At 42.3% G+C, this 22,198-nt stretch overlaps 1 protein-coding gene and 1 non-coding gene across 6 annotated transcripts in view; both read right to left on the bottom strand.

Moving 5' to 3' along the window:
* ZC3H13 (zinc finger CCCH-type containing 13) overlaps nt 1-22,198 on the bottom strand; it is a 77,105-nt gene that overhangs the window by 30,830 nt on the left and 24,077 nt on the right. For all 5 annotated transcript variants that reach the window (XM_075199724.1, XM_075199725.1, XM_075199728.1 and 2 more), the window contains 7 exons: nt 19,282-19,439; nt 18,359-18,532; nt 14,241-14,414; nt 13,485-13,792; nt 12,726-13,190; nt 7,187-7,363; nt 1,322-1,793 (listed from right to left, as the gene is read on the bottom strand). In XM_075199724.1, the coding sequence (XP_075055825.1) occupies nt 1,322-1,793; nt 7,187-7,363; nt 12,726-13,190; nt 13,485-13,792; nt 14,241-14,414; nt 18,359-18,532; nt 19,282-19,439 (1,928 nt within the window). The remainder of the gene's footprint in view (nt 1-1,321; nt 1,794-7,186; nt 7,364-12,725; nt 13,191-13,484; nt 13,793-14,240; nt 14,415-18,358; nt 18,533-19,281; nt 19,440-22,198) is intronic.
* On the bottom strand, nt 9,475-9,664 carry LOC142142026 (U2 spliceosomal RNA). Its single transcript, XR_012688983.1, has one exon. It is a non-coding gene; the product is annotated as a U2 spliceosomal RNA (small nuclear RNA).

Below are 22,198 nucleotides of genomic sequence, written 5' to 3'. Positions count from 1 at the left end.
ACTAGAGAATGTGTCCTCGGCCAACTATATGGCCGTCCTATGTGCTTTAACGCTTCCTAAATAAATGCTGCCTGTTATGGCAGACATATTACGTGCCTCTCTTGCTCATTTCTAGGGGAAGGACAGGCTGCCAGCAATGTTGCTAGGGGTGAGTGAACTGTAAAGGCTGCTGCTCCCACCTCCACAGGGACCCAGAGTGAAGGAAGCAGACAGGCTATTCACTTCTCTGTGTCTTGAGTTCGATCCCTGCGCTGCACCTTTAAAGGAAAGTAAAATAAAACAAAAACATGAAAACCTAAATCTAATTAAAATATAGGCATGAGCCTATACCAAAGTGACCTATCTCCTAGGCTCTTAGCAAAAACTGAGGTCTGAGCTGGAGAAGAGGGTCATAGTAAGGGAGGAGTGTGGAGAACAAACAAGTTTGATAAGTGCCTAGACTCCTAGTCCCACCTACTATACCCCAGTGTCCTGCAGTGTCCCCCAATGGTAGGAAAGAGGAAAAAAAAAAAAGTTTGAATTCCTTGCACTAGAAATAGTATTTTCTATTATAAAATAGTACTGGTGTGAATTTAAGGATTAATCAAATAGCTATTTATTGGGTCCCACGGCTGGTTTTGCCATCTGCTGGATGAAAACAATTAGAATTTAGAAACAACTGAGTAATATGAACCTCAACAACTATATAACACCTGCTATAACATTAGGCCATGTCAAAAGCTGTTACAGTGTAAAATGAATTTCACAAGGAGGATTTGGTAAAGATGTTAAATAAAGCAGTGGATTCCAAACTCTCAGTTTAAGGCACCCTAAGCCAAAATAATTACTAAGTAGTCCCCCGCCTTGTTTACCACTGGCCCTGGCCACAGCACACACCACTGTGAGATTGCCATGGAGCACAGTATGGTAACCACTAGGTTAAATAGTAGAGACAGAAAAGATAGCTTAGGAGTCAATTTAAACTCTGCAGAGTGGATCAAAAAATGTAATCAGAAAACTGTTACATAAGTACAGACCCTTCTATTTCTAAAAAGACACCGCCTGTCCCCTATTCATACTTTTATATGCATTACTAAATATTGATCTTCCACCATACCAGTTTGATCAGCTATATTTTCTTTCATTACATCCCAGTGTCACTAATAATTTCATATCACATTGGCAAAGCATTCTATACAGGGTCATTTTACAACTTTATATGTTGCATATTCTATTACGTTACTGTGGTCTCCTGTGATTGAGCAAGCAATGCAGAATATTACATTTGAATTGGGTAATTCATTATTGGCTTAAGGATTAAAGGCAAAAGTACAATACTGACTTGGCTTTCCTATCGTCCTGTAGTTCTTTTGGATTTCTTTCTTCCCGTACATCCTCCCTTTTGTCTCTACGATCTTCTCTTGCTTTGTCTTTTTCCTCCCAGTCTCTTGGACGTTCTCGCTCTCTGTCTCTACCCCGCTCACGCTCTCGCTCTCTTTCACGCTCACGCTCTCTTTCGCGCTCCCGCTCACGCTCCCTGTCTCGCTCTTCTCTTTCCCTCTCCCTTTCACGCTCTCGTTCTCTTTCTTTTTCTCTCTCCCGTTCACGAACTCTCTCTCTTTCAGACTCTCGCTCTTTTTCCCTCTCCCTTTCACGTTGTTCTCTTTCACGCTCTCTCTCCCGTTCTCGCTCACGCTCTCTGACTCTGTCATCCCTCCTATCATCTGACCGGTCCACTCTACGCTCATCTCTCCTTTCTTCGCGTTCATCGTCATTCCTTCCACGATGCTGTGCTGGAGATGTGGGTCTTTGATCTGTCAATGAAAAAATAAATAAATGCAGTGTTGATGATTGCCATAAGGGAAATTTGTGTAATCAGAGATCTACTTACATCATTGTCATTGAGGGACATGCATAGAAACAACTCTCCCAACTAAATGGCCATAACTAGGTTATCTGCAAATCAGATTCCTAAACTCAACACTAGAAAATGCAAATTTTTACAGTGTGTTTCTTCTATGCCGTATTCTTCTATTCTCTACAGGTAAAAATTCCAAATTATACATTTCAATATATTAAATATGTTGCAACTAAAATGTAAACACTAAATGGAAGCTCGGGACTTGATGATATATTATTATTATTAATACCATTCATGCATTAGACTCAAAATCCAGTGCGTGCATTGTAAAACTATGGAAACAGTATAGATTAAAATAGAAACATGTGATAAATAACGTTCTACACACTATTTGGAATAAAATGCCTGTTCTTCCATTATAGGGAAACACCTCTAAGTCTTTCTGCCTTAGAGATTGCCCTATGATGGAAGGGTACTTCAAAAACAAAACACCTTTCCCTAAGGTACAAGAATGGATCAGGCACCGCAGAGGAAAGTGAGCAGTGTCAATTAGTGGGTTTTCCTTGTCAAAAATCCCAGCAAGAGGGGAGGTGCCACCCACCAGAGAAGAAACACCTCCTCCTCCTCGATGCCAACCCCAACATGGCAGCTTTTCCTTCCCATTCAAGACTCTGGCGGGAGCTGTCACCGCTACAGCCTTCTTCCAGTCTTTAACACCCCCTGCAGATGGCCTGGTGCAGCGTCCGGGTCCCCAGTCGCTGTGTTTCTGCGACCGGGTGACTCTCTGGCCGGGCAGCAAGAATTGGAGAGCGAGGGGCGGCATATAGCCACCGTCGCAGTCCTCCCCGCTCTTGTCTGAGGTGCTTATTTCTGTGAACACTGCTAGTTGTAAGAACAGAAATGAAAGAAAAGAAAAATGAAAAGAACCAAAATTTAAAAAGTGCCCTAATCCGTAGACACTGTTAAAAAAGTGATTGTCCTCCATCCATTGAGCATAGAAAGGAGGGAGCAGGCAAGACAGGTTGTTAGAATTTAGTGTCTTACTCCCAAGCACAGAGCCCTCTATAGAAACCTACTCTAACTAGGCTGGTGAGTAAAATGTACTCAATTCTATGTAATTTGTAGCAAATGCAAAGTAGAAACTAGTGCATTTCCAAAAAACAATGTAGGGTTTTGAATGTCAAGTTTTAATAGGTATGAAAATAACTGCACTGTCAAATTTATGGAGCAGACAGAACCATATTCCAGACATAATGGGTACAACACAATTGGGTGAAATTGAGCTTCAAGTAATGGTGCTCCCTTTGCATCATTCAAAAGTGTATGGAACCACAGAAATTCTGTTCTATGCAACAAGTACAAGTTTTGCCTTAAAGTTTCCAGATAAGAGCACTTTGCAATACAGGCACACCAAAAAAAAAAAAAGGAAAAACAAGGGAGTAAAATGAACCCTTCTGACACAGCGCTACTCCTGATTTCACAGTATCAGCACTGTTTAAAGTACAATGCATTTTGTGCATGCATGCAACATCTCCTTTAAAAACAAAAAAAAGGGGGATTTCACCTTCAGTCTAAGAGCATCACAAACTGACATAAGAATTATGTTCTCAAGCTCAGTAAGTTATAGAGGCAACAGTCAAAAGAACTACTAGCACATAGGATTATATAGCTTACATAGCAGCAGCTGCATCTGAAACTTTCTTTACCACTACCCTCTGCTTTCATACAAGTATGTGCAGAATGTACGGTATTAAAAAGGAAGAAAGAAGCAGTATCTCTAAAAAGCAGTCTATATTTAACCAGCTTTAAAAAAGAAAAAAAAAAAAAATCACATTTGGTACGGAGTAAACTGCAGACATCAATAAAATACCAGGAGGAATGTGCAAATCATACCACACAGAGTGGTTTCCAATATGGTGCACAAATCAGTTCACTTTAGTCTACAATCTGTAAAGTTGACAGATACAGTTGTATGCAAGAGTTTGTGCCTCCCTGGTCAAAATAACCTCTAATAGAAAAGAGATAAACACAGCCGCTGCAAGATACAACATTAAGCATGCAAAATTACTATTTGCTAAATTTAAAATATTTGTTAAAAAGGAATAATAAAAGTGAACATGTTTGGACAACCTTACAATTGATTAAAGATTTTTTTTTTAAAAAAAAGTATTAAAGATTCAAAACCTCTAGACTTATTAGGCCTTAAATTAAGCCAAGTGAAGACAACTACAGAATTGAATAAATACTATGACCTTTCTACCACTTAGGATGTTGTACCAACTCTCAACAACCATGTGCTGATCTAAGCACATGACTGTGGATTTGAAGAATGATAACCGTTACAAAGTAGGGGAGGGGGAGATATAAAGAGATATATAAATTCATCCAGCTTGGAATTTCCACAGTAAGAATATTAAGAAGTGGAAGTTAATGGAAATCTTTGAAAACAATGCAAGATCTGGAAAGCCCAAAAAATGTGCTGATCTAACTGCATTGTAAACTGGTCAAATATGCAAAACATATGGATAGCACTGCAAACAACCTGTAGAAAGGTTTAGCGGGCACAGGCATAGTGATCTATAGTTCCACAGTACAGTGGTGCGTACACAAAAACTATCTGCATAGCAGAGTTGCTAGAAGGAAACATTTCCTACAACGTCATCACAAAAGCAAACCTCTAAACTATGCAAATAATTACATAAACCAGAAATTGAAGAAACAAAAAAGTGCAACTTTTTGTCCATAACCACAAAAAATACATTTGAAGAAAATAACACCTGCCAATAAAGCATAGGGATGAATCTATTAAGCTTTGGAGTTGTGTGGCAGTAAGTTGCACAAGACCTGTATGGGTGGTAAAAAAATAGACTCAACTAAATGTCAACAAATCCTTTAATTTAAAAGCCCAGAAAAAGGGAAAAATTGAAGATGAAGAGGTTGTATATTTCAGCAAGACTATCCAAAATATACCTCAAAATAAACTTACAGGTACAAAAATATTAATGTTTATATTTATAATCTGTGGGGAGATCTCAGATAAGCAGTGCATACACAGAAGCCGTAAGATCACCTCTAATCTAAAACCATTCTGCAAGTAACTGGGAATTCTTAAAGCAGGAGTTCGTTGGGTACAAGATATATTTTGAATCTGTGATTTCTGCAAAATGACATTAAGTGCTGACCGACAGGGTGCAAACTTTTGCATGCAACATTAACCCTCATCCCCATTTGCCACGCCAAAACTACTGAATTCAGCAGATGAACAGGGTACATGTTAATATGATAAAAGGAAGTAATTTATGACGAAAGTGAGATGAAACCAAATTCTCCCTATTGCATGGTCATTTACCCAAGTATCGGCATGCTAATTTGTCAATTTAAATCAGGGATGCGTTATACATTCTTGCCTGCTGTACTTGAGAAGGACTTTATGCCTGAATGCTTACACAATACACTATTGATAAGCTATCTTAACTCCCGCAGACATACTGGAAGTCAGCTGAATTGACTGTGTACACAGGCTGTAGGTGGGAAAGCAGACCAGCAACTACAGTAAAAGAAAAAAAAAACAACTAAGTCTGTCATGACAAGCCTCACCTGGGCATATGTGACGCATGGGTGTGAAAGGGTTAACACCTAGACCTGTCACCATTAAGATTTAGTTCAAAAGTTCAAACACTTTAGGAGATCTTCAGTTAACCCTCAACTATCCCAAAATACAATCATAACTTAAATCAGTCAGCAATATTCTGCCTTAAAAGGAGTGTTTATAAAATAAGAAGACTACATAGTACGTTAATTTGTAATACATAATTTTAGTAAAATAAATTTAAATTGACAAGAAAAGTCACAACTGAATTATTTAAAAAAAATATTTTTTATATAGAACTACAAAAGCAAGACTAAGCCCCTAGAATTTCTAACAGATTCAAGCCTTTGCCCAAATCTACATTAACTGTCACCTCACGGTAAGAGGTGTGTGCTGTTGCAAATCTGTTGTTTTCTGGCTGCTTTATTACCCTACTGTATGTTTGTAATAACATAACTATCATCCTATTGCCGGTTCAGCATTTGTTCCAGCTTCTATATGGCTGTTTGATGTAATTATCACTGACCTGTGTAGGATTCCATGATTATAATTGGGAAGCAACATACTCTAATAGATGGCAAAAAGTATGTGGACTCCCAACCATCACACTGATATGTACCTGCTGAAAAGCTCATTCCAAAATCATGGGCAATATATTACATGGAGTTGCCCCCCCCTTTGCTGCTTTAACAGGATCCTCTCTTTTGTAAAGGCCTTCACCTAGATTTTGGCTCAGAGATTCGCATCCATTCAGCACAAAAGCATTAGAGGTCTGCAATGAGGTTATGTTCACATTCCAATTCGTCCCAACTGTGTTCGATGGGGTTGATAGGTCAGGACTCAGGTCAGTAACTTTTTGATGGACCTCGCTTTGTACTCAGGGGCACAGTCATGGTGAAACAGTAAAGGGCCTTCACTAAATTGTAACCAAAAAGCTGTAAGTACAAAACTCTCTAGAATATCAGTTTGCTATAACATTAAGAACTCCTTTGATGGAACTAAGGGGCACAGTCTAAACCATGAAAAACAACCCTAGACTATTATGCCTCCTCCATCAAAACTTTATAGTTGGCAGTATGCATTCAGGTACCAAGTGTTCTCTTGGCATCTGCCAAACCCAGATTCATTCATTCAGGCTGCTAGACTGAAGTGTGAGGCGGCTGTATGCTTTAAGCCATTCTAATGACGTTTGGCACTGGGCATGGCAATCTGAGGCTTGGCCATGGAAACAATCCATAGAGCTCCCGTTGAATAGTTATTCTACGGACATTGCTTCCAAAGGTAGGTTAGAATTCAGTAGGGAGTGTTGCAATAGATGACAAACTATTTCTATGCGCTACACACGACAGCACTTGACAGTCCTGTTTCATTGAACTTGTGTGTCCTATGTCTTTGTGGCTGAGCAGTTGTTGCTCCTAGAAGTTTCCACTGACTTCAGTGTGACCCATTCTACTGGCACTATTTGACTATGGAGAATGCACAGCTGAATGCTTGATTTTATGCACCTGTAAGCAATGGGTGTGGCTGAATTGGCCAAACACACAAATTAGAAGGGGTGTCCACATACTTTTGCCCATGTAGTGTACATATGTCCATACCTACAAAGCAGGCAGCTAAAATTGTAAGAATATTTTCTGGGACAAATCTTACCCAATACCCAAGAAAATTATGCAACATTTTTCAAAGATATGCATCAGGTATCAGTATCAAAGTCTGCTCCATTAGAAATTATATAAATTATATGCTGGTTCTTTTACCTCTCTCCCGCTCCCGACGATCTCGATCTCCATGTCTATGTTCAAATGAAGAATCTCTTCCCTGCTCCCGGTTATCATATCGTTCTCTGTCTGTATAACTGCTTCTTGAATCCCAGTTGTCGTGGTAGCTGCTGCTGCTATGGCTATCCACCTGTGAACCTCTAGCTCCACGACCAACTATTAAAAATGAAGAGAAGTTATAGATCATCATCAGGACCTACATGGCATCACAGGTTCATGTTTACAGATACCCAACACTTCCAATTATTAATGATAAAATGTTTTTCAATGCTATGTCTAAAGTTTTAGGCATTTGTATACACATTTATTCAAAAAGGAAACAATTGCAGCATATTCTATTTGGAGATGAGGAAAGTGCTTGTAAATATTTTTGCGCACTTAAGCCTCAATGTGTGTCACTCAGTCGCTATGGAGAGAAGGTTAATCCAAGTTAGTCTCTAATGCAGGGAAAAGAGGATTTTTATACTTACGATAAATCCGTTTCTCTGATTCCATCTGGGGAACACTGCTACCATGGGTTGTATGTAGGGAGCTTGGAGTTAGCACTTAAGTTAATTTGTTTAATTCTTGCTGACAGAATTCCTCCCCTCTGCAACCCCCTCTAGCCTCAGTGTAATACAAAAGTCCCAAGGAAGGGGAAACCACCACTGAAGACCAAATAGCAGAAGGGAGGGAATGCAGTGTCCCCAGATGGAATCAGAGAAACGGACTTATCGCAAGTATAGAAATCCTCTTTTCTCTTTCAACCTATCTGGGGGACACTGCTACCATGGGGACGTTCTAAAGCAGCCCCTTAAAGGGAGGGACCGCTCTTAAAGCCCGGCACGCAACACTGTGGCCAAAACCAAGCGCTAGTAGGGCCAACAGTGACTAAATTACATATGTGAAAAGACAGCCAGAGGACTATATGACTCCTCGGCCAAGTTGATCCGCTAAAACACCATTAAGTGCAGCCCTGATCACCTCCACGGAATGGGTGGAATTGGCGCCAAGACAATTTGACACAGGCCGACTTGACAGAGAAGGCCTGTCGGATAGAGGACAGAATGCTCATAGCGATGGTCTGCTTAGCAGCCAGCCTTTCCCAATCTCCATATGGAACCATATGAACAGAAACCAGTCATTCTAATGTTGGACGGTCACACCACCTGAGACGGAGGCATGAACCCTATATTAAAGAAAACCCGCTGAGATAAGGTCCAAAGAGGCACGGTGGCTTAGTAGTTAGTATTTCTGCCTCACAGCACTGGGGTCACGAGTTCAATTTCAATGAAGGTGGTAAGGAATGAATACCTAACATCTTAGGCCACCCCCAGGTGCCAGGGAAGGAACCTTGGAGTTGTGCGCAGAAACCCTATGGAGAGGTCTGCAACTCTTGCACATTTCCAGGTCTCTGCAATGAACAGAGCAAGTTCGAGAGGGAAAGTAGACTTCAGAACCACCAGGAACTGAGCCGGAGACTCTCCCTGTAGTCATCTGCGGAACGCGGGGACCATGAAAAAAAAATAAAAAAAATAGTTGCGAGATATGCATACACCCCCCCTACGAAGTACTGTGTGCCTTGTGATACTGTTGTAACCACATGTTTTCTGGCAAAAATTCTGGATGAAAATCCCCTGAACCCAACCATAATGGTCCTGAACAGGGGGGGAAGGGGGGGCAGGTGTCCCATTTGGAACTTCCCCTGCATGGTCATGACAGCTACCTCAATCGTAGGAGCCCTGGTACTGAATAGAATCTGGGTCCTGGTGACCTTGGCAAGACACCCTGAGATGTATATCGGGTAATCCACTGCTGGCACAGCGTTTGAAGCTCTGCGTGGAGAAATTCCTTTCTCGCTGGGACTGCTGCGACAAAAGTCTACCCAATGAACCAAGACTGTAATTTAATGCCTTCTGGCATTCCTGGTCCCGCCAAGTCAGTTGACATATGTCACGACCCTGATATTATCAGACTGAAGTAGTGGAACCCTTAAAGAAGTGACCGATGTCCCCTGCTGGGGCAGTGACCCTATGGTCCAACTTATATCTGTAGAACACTCTATACCATCAGGTACCTGAAGTCAGATACCGATCCCCTCTGTGGTGAAAGACCACTGCTCTCCAGCCTCATAGACCGCCCTCAGTGTCACCGCGTTCCATGTACACAGGGCCAAGGCCTTGTCTGTTGTGAAATGGTCCCGCCTCAGACATCCATTGAGATATGAGTGTGGAAATCGTAGGTGCATACCTACCGTTACAGCCTTACTTGGAAGTAACCCACTCAAAGAATGGGGTACCAGTCCTGGGAATACTGCCATACCAGGTCAGTGCCTGGAGTGACCAGAGAAAGCTCTTCTTCCATCTCCCTGTGTACAAGTCCCATTCCTAGACTGATTCCAGAAAAAAGGACATATTAGATACCAACTGAAAAGAACGGAGATCACAGTAGATCCTAACCCAAAGGTCGAGAAAAAATACAGAATGAGGGCTCGTAGAGCAAGCTTGGGACTTAACGGCCTAGCTGGCTAGGCAAGCCGAAGGAGGATGTAGTATAACTCCTCTGCCCTATATCGTGGAATAACGACAAAATAAGCCTTGCTGATCAGTTTGTGGGATCCAGTGTAATAGTATGGTACTGAACTAAGCAAAATCCACCCCAAGGCTCTTGACAGCATCCGGAAGCCAAGACTCGGGTGCCTCTTATGAAAAAAAAGTATCTGCCCCCCCATGAATGGCCCTGGTCAAAAGGGGCCTGCCTCTGGACTACTTACCCTTTGTCAGACTCACTGCCCCGAAGGGAATGGCGGCAAAGTCACTCTTTGAGCCAGTTTGTTTTGAAATATACCACGGAAGGGGGCACTCATCTCCCATGGGCTAATATATAATGTATGTCAGTCTCTGATCCTAATGAGACCCAACCTGAATAGGGAGAAGGTTTTGGGAAATTTCTACAAACTCAGTGTCGGCAAAGAAGGACCTCAATCAGATGGTCCTGCAACCGTTTAATGACAGGTAATGAACCGAGGCTGCATACAGCGTTTCCGCATATCTGTACTCCCGAACCTCAGACAATGGCATGCCATAGGGAGCAGTGCTTTGTAACTGCACTGGCCGCTGGCCTACCCAAATTCCAAGGCCCTAATGATCCTGCAATGAGTTAGGCTGGGATGTTGGTCGGCTGTCTTAAGCACCAGATACCCACGGTACCATACTTCCAAGCGGCAGAGAATTATGGCCAAGTTCTACGAGTCTTCATTTACCATCAGGTTTGTTTCTAATTAGATAAGGTCCCAGGCTAGGTGACCTGCCACCACCAGATCCACAATGTCCTTGTGCCTGGAGGTTTCTTCCCGGCATACCTGTAGGGAGAGGCAGAATCCTCCATACCACTTCTGATTTAGAAGAGTCCTAGTCTGAGACAGGCTTAGAGGGCGGGCCCGAGTCGACCCCCGATACTTACGTTTCATGGAGCCCATGTGGGCGAGACCAAAAACTAGGCCAATGGTTTAAGGTCTATACTAACCATTGAGAGATTGGGTTCTCCTGGGAGGACTACCAATGCTACGTGACCAAGCCCTATCTACTTTTGGGGCTGGTACTTGACCCCCTTTGGAAGGGAGTACAATAAAGAAAAGGGCTGCAGTACTAGTTTACATCTCCGCCGGCTTGGCAAGTAGCTGAACACTTGTCACTACTGACTATGTCAGCTCGGTTGCACACAATGGTATGTGTGTGTACGTACATATCTGGGGGGGTGTGCTACCTTGGTCCTACTTACCCTGGGTAAGTCCCACAATCTGCACAGCCAGCCTCGGATCTTTCAGTCCACAAGAGAGACTATTATTTACAGTATAACCAGTAAATCCTTTTACCCGGGCGCTTCTTTTGCAGCAATTGTTCCTGTAACCAGGTAACTGCTGCAGCAAACCAGTTCCACGTGTTTTTCATACCTTAGGAAAGCAACAGACACAACAGGTGCAGAATGAGTAAATATAGAGGATATCTGTTCTTCCTATGCTTTATGCACAAACAGAATCTCAATTTGAATGATATAATATGTGATACCTGTTTCAGAGTATACTTCTTGTCTAAGTTAACTCTAGACAGGATACTGTACATGGCAAAATGTATATTAACTGTGATAATACCATTTGTCACTTAATAAACAGAGCATCTCATGTACACATGTACACAAATAGGTGCTGAATATCATAATAGTGAACTGTACACATACATTATATATATATATATATATATATATATATATATATATTATACACACATCCATTAATATACATGCAAAAACTTTCATGAAAGTACTTAGCCCTCCTAGTGGCCAAAGACCATCAGTGACAGAGAGGAGCCTGTAGCCATGTAGCCTTCCTTTCTGCAGTTCCCGCTTCAAGAATACACCATGGTATTGTAGCAGATGGGGGAGAAAGACCTAACTGGGCTGCTTCACCGTGCTATCTCTCATCTATAGTGAAATTTGTCAAAAAAATAAAAAAACACGTCTGTTTTTGTTGTGCTTCTATAGCAAGCCCGTGTCAGCCTCATAATCCTATGTCTCCTTTGTAGGCCGAATAGTGATCCCCAGTCCCCCTCCGCATTTGCAGGGGAGTGGTATGATCCGAATTAGAAATGGCCGCCCGCATTTGCAGTGTCCGACGCTCTCTGCCTAATGGCTGCGCCGGACATCTAGTGTGATACTTTTCTTTTCTTTTTCTAACAGATCAAAAGTAGGTACTTCGTTCCATGAGGTCTATTACACAGTGTCTCAGAGAAAGGAGCCTGTCAGCAAGTGTGTATCTGCATCTTCTTCGTCTCTTGTGTGTCTTCCTGTTTCAGGAATAGTCCATGTAGCCTGCCAGGACAGGTCAGTTCTCTTCCTCATTCATGAAGGCTCTGTAGTGGTACCTGCTGGCTGTGATGCTGCTTCTATATGTTTAAGCGCAGCACAGTCATTACACGTGTCTCTTTGCTAACAAAGATGGCAACAAAGTGTGTACTCAAGTCGTCCCCCCCTCCCCCAATGCTCTGCAGAGCGGGTGACTTAGTACAATCCATCCATTTACAGAGTACCGGCACTCTCTGCCCACAATGGCAGCGCCAGTACCCTTAACTGTAGTGACTTGATGGTCCCTATGCAAGGAAGGGGCTCCTATGTGACAGCGGTCCCCGAGACCGCTGGCAGCACCTGTCATGAAGCGTTAGCAGCGAGAGCCGTCCTGCTCTCACTGAACTCTGTCGGCTGCAGCTGTTTTCAGCATAGGAGTCCCCTGTCAGATCTGCATAGCCAGTGTATGTGCTGCAGTGTAAGATAGACACAGTTAGTAAAATAAATGAAAATAAAATCAGCAAGATGTAGATGCAGAGCAGCCACAGTGAGCCCACTCAAACACTGAGGCTATAAGGGGTTGCAGAGGAGAGGAGTTCTGTCAGCAAGTATTATACAAATTAATTAAATTGTTAAGTGCCAACTCCAAGCTACCCACATACAACCAATGGTAGCAGTGTCCCCCCCAGATAGGATATACCTTTTTCAGGAGGGTCTGGGGCACGTCCTCTTGCCCGACCATTACGATCATTCCTGACATCACTTCTGGATTCGTTGCGGTTGTCATTTCGGGAGTCATTTCTTGTTTCAGATCGTGAAGTCTCATCTCTCCCATGGCTCCTGCTGTAGCTACGGTCATCATATTGATCATCTTTTCTGTGGGATTCACGGTTGTCCCTTTCTCTGTGATCAAGAGTGTCACGAGCAGAGCGGGAATCCTTCTGCTCTCGGCTTTCTTTACAGTCTCTATACTCCCGGGTATCTCTAGTCTCACGACTTTCCCTGCCATCCCTAGGTTCTCTCCTATCACGGTTATCTCTGATGTCTCGGCGATCACGACCTTCACGAGATTCTCGGTCATCTCTGTGGTCTCTAGAACCACTTGGTTCTCGGTCATGATCTCTATCATCTCGCTCTCTTTCTTTGTCCTTTCTTCCTCTGCTGTCTGAAAGATAAAACCTTGGATTAAAAATGTTCACTAGGATGAATAGTTTAAAAAACAAAACAAGACACCCTAAAAATTGGCCTATCCCATCCAGTTTTTTGATGAATGACAGTTCATTATCAATATCTGACTATACAAGCCTATTATCTTCAAAAATATGTCTGCTTAAGAAAAATACTCCCTCCCTATCTGCTACTCGAATATATACTGACAGCGGGAAGGGGGCAGGTCAGAAAAAGTGTGGGTTCTCCAAAAGGGACAAACGCGATTTCACACAGAACTCTTACAACATACCATCCCTCCTCTCATGTCGTCTGTCCTGTGAAGCAGAGGTTCTCTCCCTGTCATGCCTCCCCTTTTCTCTAACTGGGGACCGATGTTTGGAGGGACTCCTCCTCCTCTGCGGCGAGGAGGTATGTGTAGCATATGGAGAGGAGGAGGAGCGTCTGGCAGCTGGTGATGAGGCTCTCTGATAGTGAGGGGATGGTGAACGCCGACGACGAGGAGAAGGAGAGTGTCTCTGCACAGATGACCCTGACTGCGAGGATGGAGAGTGGTGTCTAGAGGACATGGGAGAATGATGATGTGCAGGAGAAACAGACCTGAAACAAAATGAAATATTTTAAAAAGAGACACACAGATAAAAACATAAAACTGCAATCACCTAGAAAAATCACTAAACGCATAAATGGTGAAGCTTTACTACCCACTACACTTAACACTTAAGTTCTGGCTCGTAAATGGGGGTTGGTTTTGGTTACAAGTTGCTGCATTTTGTGTAAGTGCTTATAATACTTTATAAGATGATATTTCTTGAGCTCCGCTGTAAAAGCATTGTTACATGTATCAAAATATTAAGAAAAATAAAACAAACACTGAAACCTGTGTTCTACCTGTTACGCAGGAAACTAAAGAAGATAGGAACAGAACGATTTATAAGGAGTCTTTGTTTTGTTTTTATTATTCAATTGCCAAGCCTCCTTGGAGTGAAAAAGCCTAGTGTCTCTCTCTCTCTACTGCTGAAAGAGAAATGTAAAATTTAAAACCTACCTTCGGGGTGGGGAGATGGGGTGTTTCTGAGATGACGATTTGACAGGTGCTGGTGAAGATGGAGGCCGTCTCCGTGCAGGAGGTGAATCATCTCTTGAATGGGAAGAGTTGCTGCCAGAGAGTTCAGTTGGACTTAGAGACCGCTTCTGCCTGTGAGAGCCCTCCGATGGATCCCTATTTACACATTTACAAAATGGGAACACAAAAATCCAATTCAGAAAAAAAATGAGTGCACACACACATACACAAAGCACCGAGCAAGTCATTACTTTTTGTCCTGTGTGTCTGGCCATATTGATCATTCTTTTCTTCCCTTATTATTATTTTGAATATTAGTTCTGCATTGTAAGAGAACTATAAAAATCCTGTTTTGCAAATTCGCAAAAGATGATGGTGTGACAGGATGGACCGCCTATGCCACCCTGTCTGTTGCTGCTAGGAACCAGCTGGGCCTACTTTGCCACTGTTCACTTACATAATCCCAGGTGCGCCCTCTTTCCGCAGTTGGAAGGGCTTACAATGCTGCCACCACTGGACTCCTTAACTGGCATCCACTACCAGGTTTCTTCTGGATAACTGTCACTGCTGGGGTACCTGGGCTGGTACTCCTGACCTTTTACTATGGATCAGGGTTGCTGTGGATAAAGCCTTCTTTGCCTATCACACTGAGCAGAGCTGCAGGGTAGCAGGCAGAGCGGTGGTACTAGAAAAGCTGGGTCCAAACCTCAAACAGCCGGGAACTAATTTCTGGGTCTAATCTGTAGGTCACAGGATTTTCAACATGGAAGATATTTTCAAGCAGGTCTTTGAAGCAAGTGATGTTTATTTGCTCTTTACTTGTTGAAGTTACCAGTGATCAGGTCAGATGAAACAAGAACGACGATACATTTCAGTGTACAACACAGTGCTTTTTATATTGATTTGGAAACTAGCTGTTTTTAGAATAAGGATGCAATGTGTTTACATAAACATGCAGTTACATACATTGTCAAAGCTAACAATATTTACGCTTATCTGTGATCTCTTAAAACCTTGCTGTGATATCCTGCATCTTACAGTGGACAGCAAGTCTAATTACATCTTCCTATGACACTCACACATCAAAAGGTCTAATTAGCATGAGTCCTTTCTTCCAACAGTTGCATTATGCACATTTCCTCCAAAGAAAAGAATTCCCAGGAAAAGTTGTAAACACCAAGATATACAAAAGGCTTTCAAAACAAAGGCTTATTGTATCAGATATATACACACACAGATGGGTATAAGCCATATCCCAAAAGGTATGGCCCTAGAAAGACTGTTTGTACCAATAAAATAACTTAGAAGTAAATAGAGAAGCAAGTTGTAGGGGGTTGGAAAGTATAGTAACTCAATATAGGTCCAAAGCTTCAAGCAACACCTTGCACCCAAAGCTGTGAGCTGCTACTGTTACTCCATAGGAATCTTGTATAACTAGGTTTTCATGAAGTACACATAATTGACTTGCACAGCTGTTCCAAGGCTACTCCCAGGACACATTCATCACCTAGAAATCCTGAAAGATGACGCCATGAGAAAATACACCCTTAAATAGAAGCTGGAAAATCCAGCGACAGAAAGTTGTCTAAGGAACTGGTCTGCCTCTTTGTGGTTTAGGAGGACAAAATCAGACTTCTGAACAAAAATATAGCTTGAATGAAGTTTCTAAAGAATGCACTACATTCAAAGAGTGTAAATCAAGAGGTAGAACACAAAGAGACTATAACACAGTGTTCTGGTTTTAGTGGAAGGAAAACACCACCTTAGAATCAGGAAGCGGCCACAGGACTGCATTGTCACAGGACAACAAGGAACAGAGCACTGAATTAAAGGGCTGCCAATTCAGAAACACATGGAATGAAACTTCATGGGAAGCAATACCAAAACCTGGACAATTAAAGAATTGAAAATCAGCCTTAAATCTAGTCCTGGCTGCAGGAATTCCAGGAGAGATGTAGTAGAGAAAATGTTAGGGACGGCAACAACCTGGGCAGATACCTTTTCTAGTCCACAACACAGATTGGCTGAAGCCGGAGAATACATTTTTACTTAGAACCCCAACAGCCATGCTGTTTAAATTCATGAGCAATAAGCTGAAAAGTGGTACCAGACCCAGACTTAGCAGCCAGGGCGAAAAGGAGCATAATTCAATAGGCTCTCATGTAAACTCAGTACATTTATTTGGGTGCATGGTCCACACTAGCTTCTACCAGAAGTTGTGCCAAGACACCATCAGATCCATCTCAGGATTTGCCTTTCCTAGAATGAAGCCGGGGAAACTCCAGTGAATAGGTTGACCCCCAGCAAAAAAAGTTTTTCATCTGCTTCAAAGGTCCACAAGCCAGTTCTACGCCTCCCAAATGTGATCATCAGCTATAACTGGGACAGAGAGCTCCACTACAATCAGGACTCTGCGGGCCTCGCCTATCATATTTTTGCTTCTCATACAACTTGGTGATTGATGCACATCACCATCATTGCCACAAACATAGTATCACTTCAGGTCAGTCAACCAATGGAGTAAATCATATCACCCATATATCTGGAACATTTTTCTGGACATATAACTTGTCAAGGGTCAAAATATGACATCAGTGACACCAGATGTCAACTGAGGGCAAAAAACTAGTAGCCCATGTCTACCACCCACCAGGAGAGAGACGCAAACAGGCTATGTGACAAACAATGGCATGGTTAAGTGAATGAAGAGGCCTGTTTCACTGGCAAATGATGGCTAACTGAAGGCCCCCAATATGAAATTTAGCCAAAAGAACAGCCTCTAAAATAGCCATGCGCTGACAGAGGACAGCCAACACACAGTCCTGAAACCAAGAGAACTTTGGGGAAGACAGACCGACCTTGGCGTGAACAGTTTTTGAATTCCATTCCAGAAACTGTACACTCCGATTTGAACCAGAGAGCACTTAGCTAGGCTTTGGCCGGCTGCCTTCTCCTCCACGTATATGACCTTGCTCTGAAGGTCATCCAGGTAAGTGATTAATGTGACCCCTGAATTAACACCACCACCATTACAGACACCACTTTTGTAAATGCCCTCAGCCACTGGAAGGTCAAAACTTGAGCTCTACAAACTGAAGTGCTGATCATGAACCCCAAACTGAATGAACCCCTGGTGTGAGAAACAAATAGAAGCGTAGACTAAGAGTCCATGATAATTATGGAGTACAGACATTTGATCGAGCTCAGGTCCAAAATAGGATGGACTACTGAATTGGCCATCCTGGGGTTTTGAGCAATACTTACTGAAATGTTCTAATTGATGTACAAGAATTATCTGCCCATGTTGCAAGGAATTTATCTCAGACTTACAGTCTGATGCAATTATGTCATCATGCTCCAGAAATTAAATGTCTTTTAAAAAAGCCCACTCTGTGTCAAAGGGGGAAGACAAGACTTCCACATTCAAACTGACTGCTACTAAAACGTTAAGGTAAACATTGGAGGACTGACTGAAAACAATCAACTTAGAAGTCTGGATCTGACTCTGGAAGTAGTCCCACCTCAGAGTCGAGGCATAACAGAAGTTAGTACTGCCTCTAATCTAGCAGCTGAGAAGTGGGAGCAGCCCATTTAGAAATTCCAGTACCCAGGCCAGTTCAGCCATGCTGGGATTGGGTTTTGTGTAAGGTGCAGCATTGGAGCTAGCAACATCTATACAGCGAGTAGCTTAGCCTTGCTGCAATGAGAGGGAAAAAATACCTTGTTCCAGAGAAATTCCTTTCTGAGGTCTGTACTCCATACCTGCAGCAAACATGGCTGGAGGGGGGTGAAACCTGTCTTGGTGAACAGTAGCAGGACCCCCACCCCCCCCACTTGCATCCCCCAGAAAGTTAAAGCAGGGACTACGAGAGCCTAAAGCAGCCTGAGGGCCAAACATACATTGTTAAAGGTTGCAATCAAAAACTTCTATAGGCATATACAAACAAAAAGTTATAGTAGACAGACACAACACAATACTGACGAGTTAACAAACTACAGGTGCACATCTGAGTGAATGCAAATGCTGCATTTACTTTATGGATACTATGAACAAGATACAAAACCTCAAAATGTCACATGACAAGATCAAAAATGCTTACCTCAGCCTGTCTTTTTTGTCCCTATGTTTCTCAACTTCTCTGCCTCTCTCTTTCAGATCCTTCGTCCTATGCTTATCCTTGTGCTTTTTTGAAGGCAAGACTTCTTCTTGTAGAGGGGGGGGTGGACTTGGGGTACGAGGTCCTTTTTTCTTGCTTTGTGCTCCTTTGGAATGTCTATAACAAGTAACAGACGATATACAGGAAATGTTAAGTTTACAACTAGAACACATTGCAAAACAAGTCAAAGAGGTAAAATAAATAACTCCTTTACTTCAAATACACCAACTAAAAGTCTTCTGCAAATCATCGCCCTCCAATATCGTAGATAATGGCGGTAGTTATTAACCCATTAGCTTATCAACATCTTTTTTTTTAGATTAGACGCTTAATTGTGACATATTCACAACAACATGATGCTGTAAGAGCAAAGTTATTAAAGCATAGAAAAATTAGCAGGGGTTGGAAGAGGGACCAAGAGCATGAGACTGAACTAAAAATAAAAGTAATCTATGGTGGCCAAAACCAAATACAAATTACCTAGTTAGTTCTAGAATAGACTGATTTCAAGTGAAATGATATCAAACATTCATTAGTGAAATAAAAAATAATGCTATCTTACAACTCTGTACTACAGTGCAAGAAACGTCAAATGATGTCCAAAACATTGATATTACATAGGTTTAGAAAGCAATTGATTATATTACATTACTATTTAATTTGTAAATTGTAAATGTGTATACTATTTTGTTCCATGTAGTACATTGGTATATCAGACAGGCAGAGCACAATCCAAATTACAAGCATGGAACACAAACATAATGAAAATGTAAGTACCCCATCATTTATGTGTCCTATAAAGGCTGATGCATTTGTCTGTTAAAATATGTCAGGACACAAAGGAAGAGGGGATACCATACACTGACCTTGTAAGTAGCTCAGATGGAGGTGGAGATGTTCCTGCTGCAGTCTTTTTTTCTTTCTTGCCTATAGGATTGCTAGACTTTGGACTGGACTTCCGTTTTGGAGACTTGCTGGATTTACTTGGTGAAGGGGACATTTTAGCTATAACTTCAAGGGAAATCTACAGACAAAATTCAGAAGAACGAAACATACATTAAAGAAAATACATACATTACATAATCTTCATTAATAAAAGAAAAACAATGTTCGAGGAGTGGAGTGAAAATAAATGGATCTTGTAAAAACCCTGTAGAACTTTGTTGCTAACGGCAGTACCTACCGAGATTAAAACATACCATATGGAGTTTGGATGTTTAACGCGAGATCTTGAATGTATGGGTATGTTTGTCCCTGCAGAAAATATGAAACAGACATGTGGGAGAGAGCACTGAGATGCCGATGCAAGGAGAACAGCAATTTTAAACATAATGGACAAGACCAAATGGGCTAAAAAGAGGACTGGAAGGCCTGAAACACTAGGTTCAGGCCCCATGGAGGAACCATATACCCCACCAGGAGGGCAAACATGACTTGCCCTCTGAGGAAATACCTTTGCCTCTCGAATCAGGGCCAACTGGTTGTGTGAAACAACGCTGAAAGCAAAAATACTTGGAACATAGGGAAGCTCAAGGAAAGCCCCTTGTTCAACTATTACATGCTACATAACAGTCAGTCCTTGTGATAGATCAGGGAATAATTATAATGCACAACGCTTCCACCTGAACATGGTTTCAAGAAGCATGATTTCAATGACAGTGCTATTAAACTTGCTTGAAAAAGATGTCAGTGGCCTTTATGTTCCAACCCACTCATTGAGGTTGAGGAGGTCTGTCCTGGGCAAAGTACAGAGCTCAAAGGATAGCTTTTAACATCTACGGCTTGTGAATGTGGTGAAACATGGAGATCCGAGGAAACAAGTTAAGACGAGACACAATCACCAAACCTGGTCTTTCAAGAATTGATCAAGTGTCTGCCTTCGAGCCAACAACAGGAATATAGATTGCAGGTTAAGCTTCTGTCCATGAAAGAACTGCATGTTCCAACTTGACTTTGATAGATGACATACGATGCATTGTCTATCTGCAACCTTACAGATCAACCTCCCAGGAGGTTCGTTCATTCCAATGGGCCCTGAAATACTGCTCAGAGTTAAAATATAAGTATCGGTAGCATGGCCTTCATCAGAGACCAGCATCCGAAAGTAACAATACACTGCCTTGGTGGTGACAAACTGGAGTCACAAAGGATTTGCTCTTGCAGTGTGTCCCAAGTCCATTCAATTCAAACACCAGAGAAAACACTCTTGAAAAGTGAAGTGGAGATCTGTCCCAACACCTGAACAAGGTCTTCCTGTAGGGTACACTAAACACATAAATCATAGAGAGCTTATCGTTACCACCACCCTCATGCAGCAGTGCACAAAGGTGTGGGGACTGGCCAAGAACAGACAAAAACCTCAGCTCACCTTCTCCATTGGCAAAAATAGTTTCTTATAAATGGTGTCAAAGTTAAGCCCTAATAAGTTCATGGTTGTGTTACGATCCACGGCTCTCCTCCCCTGCTTGCGTCCCGGCTACCATGGCAACAGCCGGGACATCACTTAGGGCTTCCAGGTCTCGGCCATCACCGTGGCAACGACCGGGACGCTATAACTGACAGCGCCGCTTCCCGGCATTTGACAAAGCTGGGCACAGGTGCAGATTAGATTAATGAGTTTACAGCCTCAGGTGGCTGATTAGATCTCCATCACCTCCTCAATTATGATTGGGCATTCTATGTATTTAAGAGAGGGAGGGCTTAGCCTTCCTGCCGTTTATAGCGTTCACTACCTGTATTGTTGTGACCTTTGCCTGGAACTGGACTTTGCCTGCAGCCCTGACCTCTGCCTGCTTCTGACCCCTGATCCCAGCCTACCACTGGCCACCTGCTTCATAATCATGGACACGCCTCCTGTTCCAGCTGCGCTACAGCCACCATAGTTAAACATTTACTACGCTGAGCTCAAGTCCTGGGGGCATCAAAGTACCTGTGAGCACACTCAGCTCTACAGAAAAGGCTGCTGCTAAAGGTGAAGACTTCATTACCAATTGTTCTGAAAGTTTATCTTGGTAGCCTGTAGTCATAACAGGTTGTCACATGATTCAGGCAGGATTTTCCCCGTTGACTACCAAGGTGTGACACTACAGAAAAGTCACAGAAGAATCCAGATGGTGGACCTCTGTGATAAGGGGTGATTATTAACCCAAGATTGCTTGAGAGGCAGCATGACCTTCTTGGGAGTCCACTTAAAAGCAAAAACACAGGTAGTTCTGGGATTCTGAAAAAAACAATTGGAATGTGCAAACATGTGTCTGATGTCTAAGGATGCTAGGAAAAACCCAGGCAATGGCCCTTAAACATAAACGTTGGATCAAGGAGAGGACAATAAGAGCCATCCAGAGAACAAGAGGAAAACCCCCTACTTCAGTCCCATCTCACAGATTACTTATTTCCTCAGCAATGCATTGACAATCTGCTAAAATCTGCCTGTTCTCAGGCGAGAACTGCCGTCTGAATCATTCCTAAATGTACAAGAGCTTTTTTATTTATGAAATTAAAAACTGAACATTTTTCTAGGATTACAGGGTAGACCCCTGTCCCTCATCACATTAGCATGGCACAAAAATCACAAACAAAGAATAAGTTAAGGGTCATGGAATCAAAGAGGATATAAGGTTATGTGGACTACATTCTCCATTGCCTTGCTTAATCATCTGTACTCTATTCTAATGCTGAAGGTTGAATGTAACTGCCAAACAGAAACTGGGTATCATTGGTAAAGAATTTCTTAAATTTAATTTAAAAATATCCTATTTACTTTTTTGTTATATGGTTGTTATG

The sequence above is a fragment of the Mixophyes fleayi genome, chromosome 2 (genome assembly GCF_038048845.1).
Source record: "Mixophyes fleayi isolate aMixFle1 chromosome 2, aMixFle1.hap1, whole genome shotgun sequence".
NCBI classification, from domain to species: Eukaryota; Metazoa; Chordata; class Amphibia; order Anura; family Limnodynastidae; genus Mixophyes; species Mixophyes fleayi.
The sequence above is the reverse complement of the archived record's forward strand: the minus strand, read 5'-3'. Positions and strand labels throughout refer to the sequence as shown.